The following is a 25,761-nucleotide window of genomic DNA, read 5'->3' on the forward strand; positions in this document are numbered from 1 at the left end:
TATCTCATTGAGTCTTTTGGCCTTATCCTAGTTAGAGTTTATTGGGCTTCTTTAAATCACCTGTCTGTTTCTTTTGAGTTTGGGAATTTTCAGCCATAGTTTCTTCAAATAAGCACTCTGCCCCTTTACCTCTTCTCCTTCTGGCACTCTCATAATATGTATATATTGATCTGTTTGATGATATCTCTTAAGTTCCTTAGGCTCTTTCTTTTTTTTTTTTTTTTTTTTTTTTTTTTTTGTTCTCCATTCTTTTTTTCTTTTACTTCCCTGACTTGATGATTTCAAATGTCCAATCTTCAAGTTTGCTGATCCTTCTGCCAGATCAAATCTGCTTTTGAACACCTGTGGTGAGCTTTTCAACTGCTACTGTATTTTTCAGCTCCAGAATTTTGTAGGGTTTTTTTTAATAGCTTTTATCCTCTTATGGATATTTTCATCTTATTTTTTAAGTAGTTTGATTATGATATGGCTAGGCATGGTTTTCCTTTTATTTATCCTATTTTGGAAGTCACTGAGCATTTTTTTTAAAGATTTATTTATTTATTTGAAGGCAGGATTATAGAGAGGCAGAGACAGAGAGAGAGGTCTTCCACCAGCTGTTTCACTCCCCAGATGGCTACTATGGCCAGAGCTGCACCAATCTGAAGCCAGGAGCTAGGAGTTTCCTCTGGGTCTTCCCACGCAGGTGCAGGGGCCCAAGGTCTTGGGCCATATTCTACTGCTTTCCCAGGCCATAGCAGAGAGCTGGATCAGAAGTGGAGCAGCCTGAACACAAATTGATGCCCATATGGGATGCCGGTACTGCAGGCAATGGCTTTACCTGCTGTGCCACAGTACCAGCCCCTAAGCATTTTCTTTCTTTCTTTTTTAAAGATTTATTTATTTATTTGAAAGGCAGAGTTACAGAGAGGCAGAGAGAGAGAGAGAGGTCTTCCATCCACTGGTTCACTCCCCAGATGGCCACAATAAGTGGACCTGTGCCGATCCAAAGCCGGGAGCCAGAAGCTTCCTCCTGGTCTCCCACACAGGGGCAGGGGCCCAAGGACTTGGGCCATCCCCTAATAATCTCCCAGGCTATAACAGAGAGCTGGATCGGAAGAGGAGCAGCCAAGACTTGAACTGGTGCCATATGGGATGCTGGCGGCGGCTTTACCCCCTATGCCACAGCACCGGCCCCCCAAGCTTTTTCAACGTGTAGATTTATGGCTTGCATCAAACTTAAGGAGTTTCCAGCCATTATTTTCTTAGATGTTTTTCTTATTTCTGTCCCTTTCTCTTCATATTCTAATCATTTTTTTGTATATTCCCAAAGGCCCTTGAAGTTTTGGGGTTTTTTTAAAGATTTATTTATTTATTTGAAAGGCATAGTTATAGAGAAAGAGGGGGAGATCTTCCATTCACTGGTTCACTCCCTCAAATGGTTGAAACATCCTGGGCAGGGCCAGAATGAAACCAGGAGCCAGGAACTCCATCCAGGTCTCCCACATGGGTGGCAGGGACCTAAGGACTTGAGCCATCATTTTCTGCCTTCCTAGGCACATTAACAGGGAGCTGGATTGGACATGGAGCAGCTGGGACTCAAACCAGTGCCCATAAGGGATGTAGACGTTGCAGGCAGTGGCTTAACCTGCTGTGCCACAACACCACTCCTCCTGAAGCTCTTTCATAATAGTTTTAACCTATATCTTCCTTTTTTTTTAAAAAAAAAATTATTTATTTATTTGAAAGTCAGAGTTACACAGAGAGAGGAGTAGGCGGGAGGGAGAGAGGGAGGGAGGGAAGAAGGTCTTCCATCCGATGGTTCACTCCCCAGTTGGCCGCAACAGCCGGAGCTGCGCCGATCTGAAGCCAGGAGCCAGGAGCCAGCAGCTTCTTCCAGGTCTCCCATGCGGGTGCAGGGGCCCAAGAACTTGGGCCATCTTCCACTGCTTTCCCAGGCCAAAGCAGAGAGCTAGATCAGAAGTGGAGCAGCCGGGTCTCGAACCGGCACCCATATGGGATGCTGGCACCTTAGGGCAGGGCGTTAATCCCCTGCGCCACATCACCGGCCCCTAACTGATATCTTCTACAAATTCCAACTTGAATACTATCTATGTATACTGTTTCCTCTGTCATTTCCATTCTGCTATAAGCTTATCTGACTGTTGTATAAAATATATTCTTTAGTCCAACAATTTCCACCTTGTTCTTGTGGTTTCTCTTTCTTTAGTTATTTTTCCTATCATTAATTGCTTTTTTTGGTCTCTTCTGGGTTGTGTTCACTCCCATTGAAAATGTTGCTAGGTTTATATATTAATACGTTTTCTTTTAGGAAACAAAGCAACAAAATTTGACTATATATATATATTTATATATAATATATATTTATATTTTTATATATTTTATATAATACAATATTTTATATAATATGATAATATTTTATATAATTTATATTTACGTTATATTATATATATTTTGTTTGTTTGCTTGCTTGTTTGTAGGCAGTGTAAGTTTAATTCCCAGTTTGGTTTTCTAAGGCTTTGCCAGTCTTGATTCTGTCATTCCTGTGCATGTGTCATTTAACATTAAGCTAAGGCTTGTTTTTCTGATTTCTTTCACATTTGGAGCCAAGGGATGAATTAATCATACCTAAAATTAGGAAATCTGTGAATGTTTCCCCTCCATACTTCCACCTCACTTTCTAGTTGAATAGTGCTTCTTACCTTAATGTCTGGAGCAAGAAATATGTTGGTACTTTCATTGCCCCTTCTTGCCCTTCCATACTGGGATTGGAACAAGGCCATGCGTGATAGAGAAAACAATAAGAAACTCTATACCAGTGTAGGTTACTTTCTAAAGTTTTGGCTTCTCTCTACAGACCTCCTGTTTTGTTTATTCTCATTTATTGATATCAGGTAGTTGATTTTTTTATCTCATCAATCATTTTTAGGTGTTGTTATTCAGAAATGGGATTTTTAAGATTTATTCTATTTATCTGAAACACAGAGTTACAGAGAGAGAGGGAGAGTCAGAGATATTCTGCTGATTCACTCTTCAAATGGCCAAAATCGTTGGTGAGGCCTGGGCAGGACTGAAGTCAGGAGCCAGGAACTCCATCCAGGCCTCTTGAGCGAGTGTACTTGGGTCATCTTTCGCTGCTTTGCCAGGCACACTAGCAAAGAGCTAGATCAGAAGTAGAGCAACCTGAACTTGAACCTGTGTCCTATGGGATGTGATCAGTAGCCTAACCCCCTCGCGCCACAAGGGCAGCCACTAGAAGATGGACTTTAAGAGGGCTCCATGATGGAGCCATAATTTCCTCCATTGTGAAGTTACTCTTTTCCTTTTCTCTGTCAGTATCATAGTTGACTCGTTTATTCTGTTGCTTATGTCACAGTCATTTTTATATGCTACAATTTTCAGTTTTCTTCCAATCACTTCTGTAAATCTTTGAAGTTTTAATTTCTTTTTGGCATAAGATTTCTAGGCCTGCCTATCTTACCACCTTCTGAAATTGTCCCTTTGTCCAACCATTTTGCATCTGCTTACTGCAGATTAATAGTCACAAATTACAATTTAGGTGCAAAATAGTGCTCATTCCATGTGTATTTTCTCATAACTTTTTCTATGATATTTGGTCTGATATAATGGTCAATTTTGATGGCTTTCTCTAGAAAATTACCCATTTCATTTTTATACTTTCAAAGGAATTCATGATATTTTAAAGATTACATTAATATCAACAAAATTATTTTTATATCACATTTCCCATTTGTCATTTCCATTTTAGTTATTTTCATTTCCTTTTTATTGTTTTATCTGCTTAACTTACTGAGTTTTTGTAAGCACCAGCTCTTTGACATACTTGTTATCACTACTATTTTCCAACCTGTTATGCTTTGTTTTTTATCACTTTTCTGCTTTCCCTTGTTTATTTATGTATTTTGTGATGGGATGTTGAACTCGTTTATTTCTTTCATTTTTATTAAGATAATTCATTAATTTGTTGAATTCTCTGACTGTTGAATGCTTAAAATTCTGCCATATAATAATAGTTTCTCTTGTCCTTTGTTATTAATTTTTCTTCTCAGGTTTTTATTTCATGTTGACCCAGCAGTTGTCCTGGAGATTACATTTCAGTCTTCACATGGAGGTGTTTTAGTTTATGATATTAATTTCCACTGATACTCTAATTTGGAGAATGTTCCTACATCCACATTGAGCATTCACAATGAGTCTCATTCACAACATTGAGCATTTTCAGATTTGTTCCAGTTATTTCTTCTTCTTCTTTTCATAAGACAGTGAATGTTATTGTTTTAAGAAATAGAAGAGCTAGAATATAACTATAAGACTGGGTCATAAAACAAGTCCAGACACAGATAAAAACTTTTACAGGTAATTCCTACTTCTTGCAATACATAGCCTCTTACTCCTATAATCCCTTTACCAGCATCAGGCAGATTTTGCTCTGCCATTACTGTCCCCATAGCACTTAATGCTGATTTCTTTGTGTAGGTATGTTTGTATAACATAAATTATAGTTTATATATGTGTATTTATTATATATTTATATTCATATCTCTTAAAACATTGCCATATTATAGATAATCTGTTTACATATATATTTACTCCATCTCACTGTGAGCATCTTGAGCACAGAAAGCATTTCTTTGCAACCCCAGGACTGTCTGCTTCATAATATGTTTTAATAGTTCAAGAATGGGGCCGGCGCTCTGGCTCACTTGGTTAATCCTCCGCCTGCGGCACCGGCGTCCCATATGGGCACCAGGTTCTGTTCCTGGCTGCTCCTCTTCTAGTCCAGCTCCCTGCTGTGGCCCGGGAAGGCAGTGGAGGATGGCCCAAGTGCTTGGGCGCCTGCACCTGCATCTGCATGGGAGACCAGGAGGAAGCACCTGGCTTCTGGCTTCAGATCAGCGTAGCTCTGGCCCTAGTGGCCATTTGAGGGTGAACCAACGGAAGGAAGACCTTTCTCTCTCTCTCTCTCACTGTCTAACTCTATCTGTAAAAAAAAAAAAAAAAAAAAAAAAAAGTTCAAGAATGGTCTATTGCACCAGACAACAGATTTCAATCACTGTTCCACCACATACTAGTCACATTGCCTTACACAAGTTACCAAAATCCTCTGTGCCTCTGTCTCCTGATTTATTAAATAGGACTATGTCAAAGAGATGTCCTAACAATGGGATGAGATAAAGCATTTGACCCAAACATAGTAAAAATTCAGTTAAGGTAAGCTATTGTTATGGCCATAGGATCAACTTGTCATGTTAATCTAATGATTCTTGGGGACCTACCTTCTGCTGCTGCTGCTTCCTAGAAGCTAAGATACTTCCAACTACAGCTCACATAATTTGTGGGTTTTTTGTTAAAGTTCAACTTATGATGCCTATCAAAAACCTTTTTAAGAAGCTTTTTGAAGGTGGATTCTCTTCCCTAAGAATTCTAAAATGGGCTTCCTTTTACTCTTTTCCTTTGAAATACAGTAAGAAAACATCTTGGCTCTTAAAAATAGCAAATAGTAATTGAAAAATAATACACACTCATATGTCCCAGTAGCACATATACTAGATATGATTAATATCCATGGATTCCTGAAATGCTGCTTTTAATTGAAATTCATATCTGCTGGGCCAATGATTCTCAGACTTTAGTATACATCAGAATCACTAGGAGAGCTCACCACAAAGATTGTCTCCATCTATTTCTTCTTAAAGTTGTTATCCTCCAGGATAAATCCTTCCATTCTTTTTCATATACTCACTGGCAGTCTTCCTCTAGATTCCTTCACTATGTAGTTGAGTTTCCCAAGATACCCAAATACTTAGAATTCTTTAAGACTTTCAGTACAAACCCAGTCCATGTCTGAAAACTCACTGATACACACTTATGGACATTACCAGCATGATCACCTTTGGCTAAAAAGGCAAGTGAGTGGGGGCCTGAAAAAAGACATGGAAGAATAAAGCACGGGGAACAATCTCAAAAGGAATGGAAACTCAGTATTTTTGTTTGAGAACAATGAAGAGTACATACTGCTGTGCATAGGCGGGCATGAACAACAGTATTGTATTTTGAAGGAGGATATGGTTTCTTTTAATATATTTTTTTGCATTTCATATGGAAACTAATACAAGGAAGAGTACATTCAATCAGTAAAGAGTGATAAATTAGAGTTGAGGAGACATTGTCAATAACTGTTGCAAACTGTATAAAGAGTTTTCAAGTATTCCTCTCTAATTGGTGACCTTTTCAATTAAAAAAAATGTGTAGAACATTTACTTTGGTCCAGGAAGAAAATAGTTTTCTTATTTCTTTTAGATTTGGAGTCAAGATGTGAAATAATCAACCATGGAAAAGTCCATATCTATACAAAATGTCCATCTGTTACTCTAAATCAGGAAATTCTTAACAAAGAGAAACTCTATGAATGTGACAAATGTGGGAAGGCCTTTACTCATCATACAGACCTTATAGTACATCAGAAAATTCATGTTGGTGAAAAACTCTACGAGTGTCAGCAGTGTGGGAAACTCTTTAATCGTGCATCCAACCTTCTGCAGCATCAGAGAATTCATACTGGTGAAAAACCCTATAAATGTGAAGCATGTGGAATGACCTTTAGTCGTAGTATAGACCTTAGGGTTCATCAAAGAATTCATACAGGTGAGAAGCCCTATGAATGTGAAGAGTGTGGGAAGGCCTTTAGTCGTGCCTCTTACCTAACTCAGCATCGAAGAGTTCATACTGGTGAGAAATCCTACGTGTGCCATGAATGTGGGAAGGCGTTTAGTCAACGTGGAGGACTTAAAATCCACCAGAGAATTCATACTGGGGAGAAGCCCTATGAATGTAAGGAATGTGGAAAAGCTTTTAGTCAAGCCTCTTACCTTATGCAACATGACAGAATTCACACTGGAGAACGACCCTATGAGTGCCATGAATGTGGGATGACCTTTAGTCGTGTTATAGATCTTAGAGTACATCATAGAATTCATACTGGTGAGAAACCCTATAAATGTAAAGAATGCGGGAAGGCTTTTAGTCGTGCTTCAAATCTTGTTCAACATGAGAGAATTCACACTGGGGAGAAGCCCTATGAGTGTAAAGAATGTGGGATGACCTTTAGTCACGTCTATCAGCTCATTCCACATCAGAGAATGCATACTGGTGTGAAACCCTATGAATGTAACGAGTGTGGGAAGGCTTTTAGTCATGCCTCAGTACTTATTCGACATGAGAGAATTCACACTGGTGAGAAACCTTATAAATGTAAAGAATGTGGGAAGGCCTTTATACATGATGGGAGCCTTAGGATGCACCAGAGAATTCATACAGGTGAGAAACCCTATGAATGTAAAGAATGTGGGAAGGCCTTGAGTTGTATCTCAAGCCTTGTTAAGCATCAACGCATTCATACTGGTGAGAAGCCCTATGAATGTAAGGTTTGTTTTAGGGCCTTCACGCATGTTGAAAGTCTTAGGGTGCATCATAGACTTCATACTGGTGAGAAACCCTATGAATGTAAAGACTGTGGGAAGGCTTTTAGGAGTGGCCATCAACTTGTTATACATCATAGACTTCATACAGGTGAGAAGCCCTATCAATGTAAGGAATGTGGGAAGGCCTATAGTGTATATGGAAGACTCACTCGACATCAGAGCATTCACAGTGGTCAGAAGCCTTTTGAATGTAAGAACTGTGGGAAGTCTTTTAGCTATAATTCAAGTCTTAAAGTACACCAGAAAATTCATAACCGAGAGAACCTTTAAGGATGTAAAGTCCGTGGAAAGGCATAGATATGTACTAGATAATGTATGATACTGAGAAAAGGTTTGGAATAAAGAGAATGTGGGAATGCTTTAGATGTTTTTCAATTCTTATAAAACATTAAGTAATTTATACTGTGGGATTATAACTCCTGAGAATATAAACAGTATTTTGAGACTTTTAGTTAGGACCCAAAATATTGTTTGCATTCAGAAAACTTACAATGTATTTTTCATAACATAATAAAGCCTTTACTGATGTTTTCTATTCGCAGATTTTCAGTATATACACATTAGAGGAAAACTCAGATAATGTGGAAACACTGTGGTTTTTTACTGCTTTATTTATAAAAGCCTTCCAGTCCTAATCCATTATTGTTAGACTTGAAAATCAAACTCCCACCACAGAAAACAAGAATGAAGTAACCATTGTCATTGTCATCCAGTTTGTTAAAACCTCTAAGTATGATATTATGCTAAATATTTATCCTTCTGGGGGTCTGCAAATGATGATAATTATAACTACATTATACTGCTGTTACTGGAATGTAGGAAACATGGAAAGTTATCCAACACATAGTGTCTGCTTAAGAAACATTAGATGATACTTTTAATATTACTGAATCACAGATTACACATTGATAGGAATCTTCTTGATTCCAGTGTGAGTATAACACAAGATAAAATAATGACATACATCTTTGCAATAGGCTGTGACTCCTTCAGGTTACTGTAAGTACATATTAAATGTCAAGACATACCTTTACCCAACTCTTTTCAAAATTATGTTCCCATCAACACCATTAGTACTTGATAATGCTTTTATAAGTTTCTGTACTTGAACAAGTTTATGAAGTACTTAATACTGATCTCTACTTTCAAATAATGAAGAATTCCTATCAACCAATCAAATAAATATAATCTTATGGTAAAGAACATTTTAAAAGGTTTCCACAAAACTTTTTTTTTTAAATAAGGATTTATTTATTTATTAGGCAGAGAGAGAGCGAGATCTTCGATCCATAGGTTCACTCCCCAAATGGCCACAATGGCTGGAGCTGGGCCTATTAGGAGGTAGGAGCTTCTTGTGGGTCTCTCAAGTGTGTGCAGGTCCCCAAGCACTGGGGCCATCTTCCACTGCTTTCCCAAGCCTTTAGCAGAGAGCTGATCGGAAGTAGAGTAGCCAGGACTTGAACTAGTACCCATATGGGATGCCGGCACTGCAGACAGCAGCTTTACCAGCGACACCATGGTACTGGCCCTGAAACTTCTTTTTCTAATATATATTAACATCTTTGGGAAAGGTTGCTTGATTCAAAGGGAGTGTCTCTAGGATTGGAATTTTCAGTCATCATTTCAAGTGATGAACCGTGATTGGATGGCAGTCAGCATACATCACCACCTATAGTTGGCTGCTTTTTTCTGAATGTGAAGCTGCTGGGTTTTGTTGTTTGTTTACAGATTGCAGTATCTCTCACCTTAATCTTCACATAAATGTACCTCAGTGTATTTTAATCTTTTTTGATTTTGCAGTTGATTATGCTGTTGTTCACAATTTGCACTAGTATAATATCAGTGAGTAGTTTTGCTTCTGGTTTCAACTATTTGTGAACAAAAATATTTAGTTGTTCAAGCATTGACGGTAAACATTTTCAGTTTTGGCACCTATAGCCAACTTGTTCACATTTGTAACATTTGACAACTTAGACAAAATTGAAATGAGGCCTATATTTCTCCTGGTATGTCTTAGTTTTTATTTTTCTAACTAGTGAATTGAGTAATTTTTAAATATTTTCATTTGCCAGTTGTGTTATTTATTGTGGTTTCTCTTGTGTTTTTGCCCATTTAAAAAAATTTTTTATCCCTATGGATTTGTAAGTATGTTAAAAATTGTGCTCAGGATTCAAATCCTTTGCTCATTTTATGTGATGTTTTCAATCTTACCCAATTATTATTTCTATATATAACTTTGTTTTAGTCTTTGGTTTTCTAAATCAAATTGTTCACAAGTCAAAATAAAATTTCATTCTCTAGCATTTTTAAGAACATTTATTTATTTTGAGAGTTGGAGTTAGAGAAAGGGAAAGAGAGAGATCCTCCATCCACTGATTCACTCCCTAGATGTCTGCAAGAGCCAACACTGGGCTAAGCCAAAGCGAGGAGCCAGGAGTTTCCTCTGGGTCTCCCACATGGGTGGCAAGGCCCAAACACTTGGGCCATCTTCTGCTGCTTTTCCCAGGCCATTAGCAGGGAGCTAGATCAGAAGTGGAAAAACCAAGACATGAACCAGTGCCCATATGGGGCTCCAGCTCCCTTTTTCTAGCATTCATATAATTTCTTTACATTTACTGAAATAGCTTCAACTATACTGTTCATTGATAATGATTCCTGGCTTTCAGTCTTTCCCTCCAGTTTGGTGAAAATTACATCCACATTTCACATTAAGCAATGTAATGCTTGTTTTTGGTTGTGAGTAAAAAGTCTGTATTGTATTTAAATATTTTCCTATATTAGAAAGTTGTCACTTTCTCCAAATGCTATTCCATTTTATGTTGCTATCATCATCTTTTCTTTTTCTCAATATAGTAATATATACTCATAGAATTATTTATTTTTAAAAACAATTTTTAAAAGATTTTATTTATTTGAAAGGCAGAGCTACAGAGAGAGAAAAAGGACTTCCATCTGCTGGTTCACTCGCCAAATGGCAATGGTCGAGACTGGGCCAGGCCAAAGCCAGGAGCCAGGAGCTGCTTTCAGGTCTCCCACATGGATGCAGGCAGGGGCCCAAGCACTTGGGCCACTTTCTGCACCACAACTCCCACCACAAAATACAGAATCTTGGAAAGCACCAAGAAAGAAGAAACTCATGCACATGAAGGTTCTCCCATAAGCCAATCAGCAAACTTCTTAACATATGTCATGCAAAGGAGGAGGGCTATGATGATATACTCAAAGTGCTGAAAGAAATTGGCAACCAAAATACTTGGAATGCTGTGTGTTAGAATCAGGGATAAAAACATTCCTAGACATATAAAAGCTGGATGAGTTCATCACACAGGCCTGGCCTTAAAAGAAATGCTTAGAGTTGAGACAAAAAGACAATAGTAGTTTCAAAATGTGTGAAGGTATAAAGCTCCTCTTTAAAGATACACACACAGTCATACTCAGAAAATCACTCTTTACTATAAAGAGTTAATGGTTGAATATATTAAACAACTATAGGTATAAACAGTTGGGTAGCATAATACACAATATAAATAGATGTATGGCATAAGTAGTGTAAAATGAGAACAGTGTAGGAGATCTGTTTGCAATTAATGTTCAGGTGCTATCAACTTATATTGGATTTATGAGATTTTGTCTAAACCCCAGGGTAATCAAAAAGAAAAACCTCTAGTAGAGATGTAAAAGAGAAGGAGGGGGCCAGGGTTGTGGCATGGTGGGTAAAGCCGCTGCCTGCAGTGCCACATCCCATATGGGTGCTGGTTCAAGTCCCAGCTGCTCCACTTCTGATCCAGCTCTCTGCTATGGCCTGGGAAAGCAGTGGAAGATGGCCCAAGCCCTTAGGTTCCTGCACCTATGTGGGAGACCTGAAAGAAGCTCCTGGCTTCTAATCGGTGCAGCTCCAGCTGTTAAAGCCATCTGGGGAGTGAACCAGTGGATGAAAAACTCTCTTCCTCCCTCCCTTCCTCTCTCTTTACCTCTCTGTAACTCTTTCAAATAAAACTTTAAAAAAAAAAAGGAGGAAGAAAATGTATTAATTATTCTATTACTGTTAACATCTGTTACTCTAATAAAATACCTGAGGCTGACTTAAAATTTTTTTAAATTTTTTTAAAATTTATTTGACAGATAGAGTTATAGACAGTGGGAGAGAGAGACAGAAAGGTCTTCCTTCCGTTGGTTCACCCCCCAAATGGCTGCTGCGGCCGGCAGTGCACAGATCCGAAGCCAGGAGCCAGGTGTCTCCTCCTGGTCTCCCATGCGGGTGCAGGGGCCCAAGCACTTGGGCCATCCTCCACTGCCTTCCCGGGCCACAGCAGAGAGCTGGACTGGAAGAGGAGCAACTTGGACTAGAACTTGGTGCCCATATGAGATGCTGGCGCCGCAGGCGGAGGACTAAGCAAGTGAGCCACGGCGCTGGCCCTGACTTAAAATTTTTTAAAATTTTTATTTGAGAGGCAAAAAGAAAGAGTTCCCATACACTTCTTGGCCCCAAATGCCTGCAGTTCCAGGACTAGGCCAAAGCCAAAGTTTGAAGCCAGGAATGCAACCCAGGTCTCCCATGGGGGTGGCAGGAACACAATGCCTTGAGCCATTGCTGCTGCCTCCCAAGGTCTGCATTAGCAGGAAGCTGGAGTCAGGAGCTACAGCTGGGAATTGAACCTGGTCATTCCAATGTGAGTCTTAACTTCTTACTTGTTAGGCTAAATGCCTGCCTGAGGCTGGATACTTTTTTTTTTTTTAAACAGTATTTTTTAAAAATTTATTTATTTTACTTGAAAGTTACGCAGAGAGGAGAGGCAGAGAAAGAGAGAGGTCTTCCATACGATGGTTCACTCCCCAATTGGCCGCAACTGTGCCGATGTGAAGCCAGGAGCCAGGAGCCTCCTCTGGGTCTCCCACACGAGTGCAGGGGCCCAAGGACTTGGGCCATCTTCTACTGCTTTCCCAGGCCATAGCAGAGAGCTGGATCCGAAAAGGCAACCGGGACTAGAACAGGCGCCCATATGGGATGCCGGTGCTTCAGCCCAGAGTGTTAACCCGCTGCGCCACAGCGCCGGCCCCGAGGCTGGATACGTTTTAATAAGAGATGTCTTTTCCTCAGAGTTCTGGAGTGCAAGCGTATGATGCTGGCATAAACTTAGCTCTTGTAAGGGTGTGATGGCAGATGGTGGTGGAAGTGCATGCAAGATGGAGAGATCAGATGGCAAGACAGGAAGCCAAAGGGTGGTTCAGGCAGCTGGCTTCTCTTCTAACAATACCACCATGGGAACTAACTAGGGACCCGGGAGAACTGCAGCAGTTGGTGCCAAGGGAAGCTCCCTCAGTACAGACCTTTCCTTTTCAAGATTCCACATCACCTCAGCATTCCACACTGAGCACCAGCATAGGAACTTTTGCGGAACAAATCATATATAAACCCTAGCCTTATGCCCATGATTCGTGTTTGTCTCACAGTATAAAAGGCATTAATTCCATTCCCAATAGTCCCAAAATCTTAACTCCTATTATCACTCAAAAGTCCAGGTTCAGGTATGTCTCTATGTTTGTAGGGGTTATTCGTCTTTTGTTTTCTTGTCATTATGTGATTGTCTGGCTTTTCTGTCAGAATGGCTGGCTTCATAGACTCTAGAAGTTTGTGGGTTTTTTGGTTTTTTTGTTTTTTTAACTTTTATTATCTAGAAGTATTTTTACCTCTTCAGTTTTTGGTAAGACATTGGGAAGAATTGGTGTTAATTGTTTTTAAAATATTTATTTATTTACTTGAAAGTTTGAAAGGCAACGAGAGTGTACCAGAGAGATCTTCCATCTGCCTCAGTCCCCCAAATGGTTAACAGCCAGGTCTGGGCCAGGCCAAATCCAGGAGCCAAGAACTCCAACCAGGTCTCCCACATAGCAAGAGCCAAAGTACTTGGACCATCTTCTGCTGCCTTCTTAGGCCAACTAGCAGGAATTTTGGTCAGAAGTGGAGCAGTCAGGACTGAAGCAGCACTCTGATATGAGATGCTGGCATTGCAAGTGGTGGTTTAACCCACTGCACCACGATGCTGGCCTCTTCAAAATAGAATTTTCCCAGGGAAGCCTTCTGATCCTGGGCTTGTTGTTACTGTTCTATTTCTTCAAGGTTCAGTCTCAGAAAGTTGTTCGTTTCTAGCAATTTATCTATTTCATCTGGTTACCCAGTTTGTTAGTACATAGTTGTCCATAGTGCTCTTATAATCAGTGTATTTAAAATCCTTCATGGGGCCAGCGCTGTGGCTCAGTGGGTTAACGCCCTGGCCTGAAGCGCCGGCATCCCATATGGGCGCTGGTTCTAGTCCCGGCTGCCCCCTTCCCATCCAGCTCTCTGCTATGGCCTGGGATAGCAGTGGAGGATGGCCCAAGTCCTGGGGCCCCTGCACTCGTGTGGGAGACCCAGAAGAAGCTCCTGGCCCTTGGCTTCAGATCGGCGCAGCTCCAGCCGTTGTGGCCATTTGGGGAGTGAACCAGCGGATAGAAGACCTTTTTTGTGTCTCTACTTCTTTCTGTAACTCTGTCTTTCAAATAAATTTTTTTAAAAAAATTTTTTTAAAAAAAAGAGGACCTGTTCTGAAACACATGCTCTGTCTTAAAAAAAAAAAAAAAATCTTTGTAATGTCCCCTTTCTTTTCTTATTTGAATGTTGTGCCTGTCACTGTTTCTTAGTCAATCTAGGCAAATATTCGTCAATATTGCTGCACTTTTCAAAGAACAAATTGTTGCTTTCCTTGATGTTCTGTGTTTCTTTTAAAATGATATATTTTATTTCTGCTGTAGTGTTTTATTATTTCCTTCCTTCTGCTAGCATTCAGTTTTAATGTTCTTTTACAAATCTTTAAGGTGTAAAGTTAAGCTTTTGGTTTGTGCTCTTTCTTCTTTATAAATGTAAGCATTATTGGCCGTTAATTTTCCTGTTAGTATTGTTTTTGTTGCAGGTAGTATTTTTAATCTCAGAATCCAGTTTTTCATCCTGCCATATTGGAGTGCAATTAACTTTGGAGTGTTAATCTTGTATTCTGTGACTTTATTATAATTGGTTTTTAGTTCCAGGATTTTTTTTATCCATTCTTTCAGGTTTTTTTTTTTTTTTCAACAAAAATCATAGCATCTGTAAAGAAGGACCCGTTTGTGGATTTTTTGTTAATCTCTGTAGCTTTTCTCCCTCCCCTTTTGTTGGCTAAGACGTTCACTACAGTGATGAATAGGAGGGGTCAGAAGATACATCATTACCCTGTTCTCTGTGCCAGGGGAGATAGTCTGGCTTCCCATCATTAAGGATCAAGGTTAGCAGTAGGATTTTTGTGGAAGTGAATGAGGAAGTGTTTTGAGAGTTATTTTCAAGAATGGGCGTTAGATTTTGTCAGATCCTTTTTCTACATTTCTTGATGTAATGGTGTTTTTGCTCCTTAGCTTGCTGATGTAATGGATTTCAGTGATTGATTTTTTAATGATTTAGTTATTTATTTGAAAAGTAGAGTTATGGAGACACAGAGGCAGAGAGAGAGAAGTGTCTTCCATCTGCTGGTTCACTCCCCAAATAGCTGCAATGGCCAGAGCTGTGCCAATCTGAAGCCAGGAGCCAGGAGCTTCTTCCGGGTCTCCCACACAGGTTCAGGGGCACAAGGGCTTGGGCCATCCTCCACCGCTTTCCCAGGCCATAACACAAAGCTGTGAAGTAGCTGGGACTTGAACTGGTGCCCACATGAGAGGCAGGTACTGCAGGCTGTGGATTTACCTGCTATGCCAAAGCACTAGCCCCAGTAATTGATTTTCAAATAGTGAATTAGCCTTACACACCAGGAATAAATACTAGTTAGTCATAGTGTATAATTATCTTTATATGTCAGTGGATTGCATTTTTAAATACTTTGTTGAGGGTTTTTTCCACTTATGCTTATGGTTGACACACGTCTGTAGTTTATTGTAATGTCTTTACTTTTGATAAGGATGGCAAGTTAGGAAGTGTTTCTTCTTGGTCTGCTCCCTTTTGCTGGAAACAGCTGTAGAGAACTGTAATAACTTCTTCTGTAAGTGTTTGACACAGTTCACCAGTGAACCCATCTTTGTGCTTTCTGTTTTGGAGTGACTATTAATTACTGATTCCATTTCTTTTATAGGTTTGGGCTTATTCATATAATCTACTTCTCCTTCTGTAAGTCTTGGCAAATTATGTTTTTTTAAGGAATTGGTCCATTTCATGTAAATTATTGAATTTTTAGGCAGAGTGTCCATAATACTACTTTATTATACTCAATATCAGTGCTATCAGACACAGCCCCCTCTTCCATTTCTGATGTTACTAATTTGCATCTTTTTTTGACTGCCTTGCTAGAGGTTTATCAATTATTTCAAAGAACTGCCTTTGCATTTTGTTGATTTTCTGTATTGTTTTTTGTGTTTTCAGTCTGAATGATTTCTGATCTAATTTTACTATTTCTTTTCTTCTGCCTGCTCTAGATTTACATTGCTCTTATTTCCTTAGTTCTGAGACGGAAGCTGGATTACTGACTTTCAGTATTCCTTGGTTTCTATAAACAAATTCAAATTTTAAAAAAATATTTATTTATTAACTTATGTATTTGAAAGGCAGAGTTACAGAGAGAGGAGAGATCTTTCCATCTGCTGGCTCACTCTCCAAATATCTGCAACAGCCAGGGCTGGGCCAGGTCAAAGCCAGGAGCCTTGGAACTCTGTTTGGGTCTCCCATGTGGATTCAGGGATCCAAGCACTTGGGACATCTTCGGCTGCCTTCCCAGGCACATTAGCAGGAAGCTGGATCAGAGTGGAGCAGCTGGGACTCAAATTCAATATTTAAAATATGCAGTGCTTTTGGTGCTCTCACGGATTTGCTAAGTTGTATGTTCATTCAGTTAGAATTTGTTTACAGTTTCTCATGAGACTTCATTGACCCATGTGTTGTTGATTAGTATGTTCTTTAATCGCCAGTTATTTTAGGAATTCCTATGTTATTGCTTTCTAGTTTAATTCCATTGTGTTCTGAAAATGTATTGTCATGATTCCTATTTTAAAAATTCATTTGTGAGTCCAGTGCTGTGGCATGGTGGGTGAAGCCACTGACTGAAGTGCTGGCATCTCATAAGGGCGCTGGTTCGAGTCTCAGCTGCTCCCCTTCCGATCCAGCTCTCTGCTATGGCCTGGGAAAGCAGTAGAAGATGGCCCAAGTCCTTGGGCCCCTGCACCCACGTGGGAGACCTGGAAGAAGCTCCTGGCTCCTGGCTCCGCATCAGCACAGCTCCGGCCATTGCGGCCATTTAAGGAGTGAACCAGCAGATAGAATCTCTCTCTCTCTTTCTCTCTCCTTCTCTCCCCCTGCCTCTGCCTCTGCCTCTCTGTAACTCTGCTTTTCAAATAAATAAATAAAATTCATTTGTGAGAGCAACACAGAGACCACTGTCGTTTCCTGGTTCCTCACCAAATGCCTGCACTAGCCAGGACTGGGCCAGGCCTACGCTGGCAGCCAAGAAATCATAATTTCCATGAGGGTGAAGAGGCCTGGTCACACAAGCTGTTATCACCACCTCCCAGAGTCCACATTAGCACATTGAACCCAGGCACTTTGATATGACACAGGAATCCCAGCCACCACCTTACCACCTTAACCACCTTAACCTTAACCACTAAGCCAAATGCCCACCTGGATACTTATTTTTAAAAGTTTGTTGTACCCCTCTTTCTCTCTCTGCCTCTCTCTCTTTGTAACTCTGACTTTCAAATAAATAAATTAATCTTTAAAAAATAAAAGTTTGTTGTGTTTTATGCCCCATAAAATGTTTATCATGGTCAATGTCCTGTGAGCTTGAAAAAAACATATTTTGATAACATTGGGTGAAATAGTCTGTGTTACATCCAGTTGAGTTTTGGTGCTGATAGATTCAACTATATCATTGGTTTTTCTGCCTGCTAAATCTGTCACTCATAAAAGTGTTTAAAAATATCTAAATGTAAAAGTAGAGTTGTCTGTTTCATGCTGTGTTTCTCTCATTTTTGCCTCCTATAATTTATAGTACACATACACATTGCAGCTATATGTGTTTGAGGCTTTAGTTTATCCAGTGTCATTGTTTTCGTCTCTACTGTTCTCTTTGGGATTGCCAGGAAACTCCTTGCCTAATGGAATCTGGGTCTGTTTATCTTACTACCACCCAGATCATGAAGCAGCACTGGGGCCAGCCTTGTGACATAGTGGATTAAGCTGCTGCCTGTGTTGTCTGCCATCACATTTGGGTGCCGTTCAACTCCTGGCTGCTCCACTTCTGATCCAGCTCTCTGCTAATGCACCTGGGAAAGCAGTGGAAGATGGCCCAAGTCCTTGGGCCCCTGCATTCACATAGGAGATCCAGGAGAAGTTCTTGGCTCCTGGCTTTGGCCTGGCCCAGCCTTGGCTGTTGTGGCCATTTGGGGAGTGAACCAGCAGATGGAAGATCTCTCTCTCTTTCTCTATCTCAAGCAGATGGGAGACCTCTCTCTCTCTCTGCCCCTGCGTCTCTCCTAGGCCATAACAGAGAGCTGGATTGGAAGTAGAGCAGCTGGGACTCGAACTGGCGCCCTTATGGGATGCTGACATTGTAGGTGGCAGCTTTACCCACTATGTGACAGCACCGGGCCCATATCTTTTTTTAAAAAGATTTTAAATTTTATTTTTAAGATTTATTTATTTATCTGAAAGGCAAAGTTATTGGCATGTGAAGGGTTTGGGGAGATAATCTTCCGTATGTTGGTTCACTCCCCTAATGGCAGTGATGGCAGGGCCTGAAATTCCATCCTGGTCTCCCACATGGGTGAAGGCCCCCAAGTGCTTGGACAATTGTCAGCTGCTTTCCCAGGCACGGGGCTGGATCGGAAATGGAACAGCCAGGACTCGAACTGGTGACCATTTGGGATGCTGGTGTGGCACCACAGTGCCAGCTCCTCTGAATTTTTTGTGTGGCTTGTCCTGGTCATCTTTGCTTGTGTGATTCATCCATGTCATATGTACTTACAGATTACTCATTATTCATTTTTGTATAACGTTTCCCTGTATAAATATGCCACATTTCTTTTTTTCATTTATATCATTGATGGACATGTCAGTAGTTTTCTATTGCAGGCTATTATGAATAAATCTCGGTGAATTTCAAATTTTCATTTTCTCCTCTCCCCTTACCCCAGCCCAGAGTTCAGTTCCTATTTTCACAGTATTGGGTTTATGAGCAATTTGGGAGTAACGGTTATCCTAGAAGATGCCTGTGAGTCCTTGAAGGTGCGTGAGTATTTGTTTCTCTAAGTGGGACCTGTAGACATCAGATACAGGGACTTGGCCCTCAGTGCATGAGTTAGTTCTGTGAGTGTTCCTGATAGATTCAGCGCATCATCTAGAGTTTGTAAAGCTCCATTATGTGGAGTGGAAAGAAGTGAATTTGGGGCCTCTTTGCTGTCAGTGGTAGTGTCAGTTCCTGGGGGCTTCTGAGGATCCATTTGGGGAATGGTCTCAGAGTGGAATCACTGAGTCGGTTACTGGGGAACTCTGATGGCCTGTTTTGTAGAGGTTCAGTTGGGTGTCAGTAGTAGATCTATGGGATTTATTGTACAGGAGACCAGGAACGATAACTACTTGTTAATTTCCTTGACTGGGGTGCTTGCTGGGGTTGGTTAGTGAGGAGGTTTTTAGTGAATTGGGCCCTGGGTGATTAGTAATGATGCCCTGTTGGGTGATAATCATTTGGAACTTTTGTGGATCAGTGATTTCTTGTAATTTTGAAAAGCAGAGCGAGCGAGTGAGAGAGGTCTTCAATCTACTGGTTCACGCTCCAGATGTTCACAGCAGCCAGGGCTGGGTCAGACTGAAGCCAGGAGCCACTATCCAGATTTCCCACGTGGGTGGCAGGGAGTTGAGTCATCATGTGAGACACCTTCCCGGAAAGGCAGATGGGATCACATTAGCTGGAACCTGAACCGGGAACGAAGATGTGGGATGCGGTGTCTCAAGGAGCGGCCCAACTTGCTGCACCACAGTGTCTGCCCCAGGTCAGTTACTTACATGCCCGTGTTGTCAGTTACAGAAAGTAGATTAGAAGTGACCAAAGGCTGGAGGGGGAGAGAACAATGAAGAATTACTGCTGAAGAACTGCTGCTTCATTGGTACAGAGTTATTTTATTTTAAACTCATACAGGCTCTGTCTTTTAAAAATTTATTTATTATTTGAAAGGCAGAGTTACAGAGAGGCAGAGGCAGAGAGGTCTTCCATCCACTGGCTCACTCCCAGATGGCTGCAACGGCCGGAGCTTCGCTGACCTGAGGACAGGAGCCAGGAGCTTCCTCCAGGTCTCCCACGTGGGTACACAGCCCCAGGGACTTGAGCCGTCTTCTACTGCTTTCCCAGGCCATAGCAGAGAACTGGGTTGGAAGAGGAGTAGCCAGGACTAGAACTGGTGCCCATATGGGATGCCAGCACTGTGGCATAGCGGGAAAGAAACTGCCTGCAATGCTGGCATCCCATATGGGTGCGGTTCAAGTCCCGGCTACTCCTCTTCTGATCCAGCTCTCTGCTATGGCCTGGGAAAGCAGTAGAAGGTGGCCCAAATGCTTGGGCCCCTGCAACCATGTGGGAGACCCAGAAGAAGCTCCTGGTTCCTGGCTTCAGCCTGGCCCAACCCTGGTCATTGAAGCCATTTGGGGAGTGAACCAACTGATGGAAGACCTTTCTCTCTGACTCTCTATCTCTGCCTTTCAAATTAAATATTTTTTTAAAAAATGAGACTATTACAAGTATTAGTATGTATAGAAACTTGAGCCCTCATTTGCTGTTGGTGGGAATGTAAAATGGTGCAGCAACTGAAAAACAATCTAGCAGTTCTTCAAAAGACATAAAATCAAATGATGTAGCAATTCCTGTCCCAAGTATGTATATAAGAGAAATGAAAATGTATGTCCATTCAGGGACTTGTACGTCAGTGTTCACAGTAACATTAAGCATCAGTAGAATACCAAATGTAGTGGTATATTCTTCTTCATAGAAGGAAATGAAGTACTTATACATGCTATATTATGGATGAACCTTTGACACATGCTAAGTGAAATAATCCATTAAAAAGCTGAGTTGTATATTTCTACTTTTATGAAATAGTCATAATGGAAAAATGTATAGAGACAGAAGGTAGTTCACAGGTAGCTGAGGGCTCAGGAGGTTGTTGATGAGAGTGCTAATGAGTAGATTTTTTTTGAGCAATGAGATCATCATAATGATTGCATAAGTCTGTGAATTTATTAAAAATCCTTGAGTCATATATTTTAAATGGCTGAATTGGCAAATGAATTAGATAAATACATAATAACGTCTGTAAAAGCAAAGTCCTGATCTGTGAATGAAATAATAAATTGGCACCACTTTGCCAACACTCAAATCAGAAAGAGAGATTGGGAAGTGAGGGAGCGAGAGGGAGGGAATAAGTCAGGAATGAAAATTGGATCACTGTGAATACTGATGCTGCAAGCATTAAAAAGTAAAAGATTTTTCTGGAACCTCCATATTTTTATCACCTTTTTAATCTATGCAGGATTCAAGTAACCAAATTTTCATTCTGTTATGGAAATTAATATGGTGTTTCCTCTAAAACAGTAAAACTAGAATTACCATATAATCCAGCAGTTCTCCAAGGGAATTGAAATTGGTGTGTTCAAGATGTACCTGTACTGCTTTGTGTATTTCAGCATTACACACAACCATGGAAGCAACCTAAGTGTCTCAGTGAATGAATGGATGAAGAAAATGCGCTTTGACATCCAAGGGAATAGGAGAGACCACCTTAAAAATGTATCAGTTGGCTTTTTGTTACGACACAATACCTGAGGTAAACCACCGATGAAGGAAGGAGGTTTATCTTGCTTACAGTAAGGGAGGTTTAAGTCTAAGTAAGATTGGGCCACCAGTTGGTTTGATAAAGGCAGTGACTGGGAATGGCAGAGAGCTGGACTGGAAGAGGAGCAACCAGGACTAGAACCTGGTGCCCACCAAATGAGCCACGGCGCCGGGCCCTAAAAGTAGATTTTTAACATAGTGCAATGATGGGTATGTTAGTTCCGCTCTTTATATACGGTATGCTTAAATCAAAACATCACATTGTATCCCACAAATATATACAATTATTTGTGAATTTAAAAACGTAGAGCTGGCATTGTGGTATAGCAAGTTTAGCTGCTGCCTGCAACGCCAGCATCCAGTGTGGGTGCTAGCTGGTGTCTCGGCTGCTCCACTTCCTGATCCAGCTCCCAGCTAATGTACCTGGGAAGGCAGCAGAAGGTAGCCCAACTTCTTGGGCCCCTGCTACCAATGTAGGATACCTGGAAGAAGCTCCTGGTGCCTGTCTGAAGCCCGGTCCAACCCTGCTCATTGCAGCCACTTGGAGAGTAAACCAGCAGATGGAAGATTCTCTCTCTCTCTCTTTCTCTCCCTCTCTCTGTAACTCTGCCTTTTGAATAAATAAATAAATCTTTTTAAAAAATTAAAAATAACATGTAGAGAAGTCTATGCAATCATAAAGATGTGACAGCATTTGGCACAAGGTAAGCAGTCAGTGTTACCTGTTGTTCCCACTCAGGTTCTGTGCACACAGTGAGCAGATGCTGTGTCAGTGAGCCTGTATGTATGCATATTGTTGTGGAAGGTTATTTTGATTATGAGTTGTTTATTTTGTGTATGCCCATCCATCATTTGTGCCAGCGATGATCTCAAGCTTTCTTGAGAATAAGCCAGGTGGTTAAACAAACATCAGTAAATAAAAGTGGTATACTTATTATGTTAAAAAAATAACAAAAGCATGTTCTATATAATTTATACCACTACAATTGAACATTTAGGTGAAACAGACAAAATATACTTTTATATAACAAACCAACTCTGCCATGTGGAGTAATAGACAATCTGAAGAGTCGTTTAGCTCAAGGAAATGTAATCCATATTGCAAACCTTTCCCATGAGACAATTCAGGTGCAGATGGCTTCTTTGTTGTATTCTACCAAATGTTTAAGGAAACAAAACTCAATACTTGTATTATAAAAGATATTCAAAGAACTGGTAAAGACTAAAACATATCCAATTTATTTTATGAGGTGAGGCAAAAATGGATAATGAAAGGTAACAAAAAAATTCAAGAGAAAGAAAAGTTACAGGACACACTGATGAACCCATATGCAAAAATATAAAATAGCAGGATATTAGATCCTGTAATGTATACAGCAATATGTTATGAATAGGATTGGGTTAAGCCAATAACGCAGTAGAGTCATTTTACTTAGCATCTAAATAGATGGAGAAAAGACATTTCATAAGATGTATCCAGTTAGCAAAGAAAGAAAAATGAGAACTTCTGTGGTCGCATCAAGGGGATCTGTAAGATTCCCAGAGAAGACGCTTCCTCAATGGTGAGCTGCTGAAAGCTTTCCCTGCGTGTCCAGGAATGAGACCACAGTGCCTGCTACCACGATTTCTGTTCAGCATTGTACTGAAGTCCCAGCCAATGCAGCAGGGCAAGAAATAAAAGGTACAGTAACTGGGAAGAAGAAAACGTGTCATTAGTTAAAGATGTAATTGTGTTCACAGAAGTCCTAAAGAATTTCTAAATTTTTATCAACTCATTTTTCTTCAAGATTTTTTATTATTCCGCCAGAGGCCACTGTAGATATCTCCTACTAATTCTCACCCTCACCTCTGTGCGATTTTTTTTTCTTTCTTTTTTTTTCCATTGAACTTTTATACTACAGATATGTCACTATATTGTAGCTCTGTTTATGTCCTGTGGTCCTTTGGTGGACCACAAACCACATACCATCTAGTATTTTCTTGATCTACCACAAGAACCAATTTAGCCCCTCTAGGGCTGTTTCCCTTTCGAAAATGTGTGAACTAAAATTATCAGATAAAATTACTTGACAATCTTTCAAAGTTAAAAGAAGCAAACTTTCAACAAAAAAACAACATGCTGCTGCTAGCATACTATTGGTAGAAATGTAAATTAGTTCAGACATTATAGAAAACAGTAGGGAAGTTCCTGAAAAAAACAAGAACTAGAACTATCACATGACCCGGCAACCCCACCACCAGGTATATATCCAATGGAAATGAAATCAGTGTCAGAGAGACATCTGCACTCGCAGGTGTACTGCGGCAGTACTCACAGTGACCAACATACACAATCAACCCAGATGGCCACTGACACGTGGATCTCCAAAGATGCGGTGTGACATGTGTGATGATGTGTAGATACGCAGAATGAAATACCATGTATCCATTGGAAGAATGGAATATGAAATTGTGGGGCAGGCATTTGGCATAGCAGCTTCAGTTGCCACTTGCAATGCCTGCATCTGCTTTTGTAGTCTTGGCCACTCCACTTCTGATCCAGCTTTCTGCCAGTATGGGAGGCAGCAGAAGACGGCTCAAGCACTTGAGTCCCTGTAGACACTTGGGAGACCTGGATTGCGTTCTGGCTTCTGACTTTGGCCTGGCTATTGTGTGGACATTTGTGGAATGAACCAGTGAATGAAGAATATCTCTGTCTTTTTGTTCTCTCTCCTCTCTCTGTGTCTTTCAAGTAAAATGAAAATAAGTGAAAAACTTTTAAAAAGACTGAAATTTGTCACTTGCAATTACATGGATGGAGCCGGAGGACACTGTTAACTGAAATAAGCTGGGCACAGAAGACAAATACTGCATGTTCTCACATGTGAAAGTCAAAAGCTGACCTCAGAGAAGGGGAAGACAGATGAGTGGTTACCAGAGCGTGGGAAGGGTGGAGGTGTGGGGATGACGGAGAGAAGATGACTAACAAGTGCACCAGTATTGTTGGATAGGAGGGATAACGTCTAATATTCAATACACAGTAGGATAACTGGCTGAAAACAATTGAATATTTTAAAATAGCTAGTAGAGAGGGCTCTGAGTATTCCTAACACAATATGTAAAATTACTGATTGGTGCACGCTGTATACATGTACTGAAATGTCACAACGTACCCCATAATAGGTACAACTACTACATGTTAATTGTAAGTAAAAATATATTTATCTTAGAAGATGCAACTTTGCACCTGAGGGCCACATAGAACAGCTTGAAGAACTAGGGGCTGTCTTTCCTTAGGGGCCTAGAGCAGCTGATGCTCCCTCGCCCTGCCCCAAATGGAGATTATGTCTGGCTTAACGATGGAAAGCTCTGTTTTTGCAGAAAATAAAAGATCAAGCTTAAAGTATTCCAGAAATCAAGTCCAGTTCCTTACCAGGGGAGCAACTACAGGAATAACAAATGCTGAGATATTCTGAAGAACGCGGAAGAAAGACAAGGAAGGAACCCAGAGAACTTTAGCAGCAGAAGTATGCTTGAGGGAGCAGCAGTTCAGCAGGGAGATCCTGTAATATGCAGGTAGGGGCCTCGCTCAGACCACGTGGGTGATCCCTCTTTCACCACCTCTAGAAGTAGTTCTGTTTGCATAAAGTCATGTTTATCACTGAGTAACAGATTCTCCTTGGGTAATTATGTCCGCGCTAGGGAGCTTTGGAGATGCGTGGTATCAAGTTTTGGTTGTTACAGTGATGGAAACATGCCAATCAAATTTATTGTCTAAGGGCCAGAAATACTGGTTTATAATCTGGCAATGCCAGGACAGTCCCAGGCAACAAAGAACACCTTGTTAGAAACTGTTCCTTTGTAAAACATATCAGCTAATGTCACAAATACTTTTCCTTATCAAGAGAAATTCCTTGGCTAATTTTTTCATATAATTATCAAAAAAGAACTGCAAAAACTCTTGGCCCAAGTGACTATCTAAAAGCCTGCAATGAGAGACTTGACCAGGGCATTGTGGTGTAGCCGGTAAAGCCACCACCTGTGATGCCAGCATCCCATATGGGCACCAGTTCGAGTCCTGGCTGCTCTGCTTCCAATACAGCTCCCTGCTATTGGCCTGGAGAAAGCAGCAGAGGATGGCCCAAGTACTTGGGCCCCTGCACCCATGTGGGGAGACCCAGAAGCTCCTGGCTTCTAGCTCAGCCCCACCAATTCGGCCATTTGGGAAGTGAACCAGCAGATGGAAGCTCTCTCCTTGTCTCTCCCTCTCTCTGTAACTGACTTTCAAATAAATAAGTAAAGGTTTAAAAGAGACACTTGACCAAACTCTAGCAAGGCTTCTTAGCTTGAGGCTGTGTCCCTAGGATGACCCTAGCCCCCTTTAAAATGCCTGTAAAAGAAACTGCTGAGAA

General features: G+C 40.7%; 1 protein-coding gene across 1 annotated transcript in view; it reads left to right on the top strand.

Annotated features, from left to right (window-relative positions):
* Positions 1 to 25,761, top strand: part of LOC133747842 (zinc finger protein 850-like) — a 71,735-nt gene that overhangs the window by 15,167 nt on the left and 30,807 nt on the right. The window contains 1 exon segment of the mRNA XM_062176256.1: positions 6,322 to 7,781. Coding sequence (XP_062032240.1) covers positions 6,322 to 7,781 — 1,460 coding nt within the window.

This window comes from Lepus europaeus, chromosome 19, assembly GCF_033115175.1.
Source record: "Lepus europaeus isolate LE1 chromosome 19, mLepTim1.pri, whole genome shotgun sequence".
Lineage (NCBI taxonomy): Eukaryota > Metazoa > Chordata > Mammalia > Lagomorpha > Leporidae > Lepus > Lepus europaeus.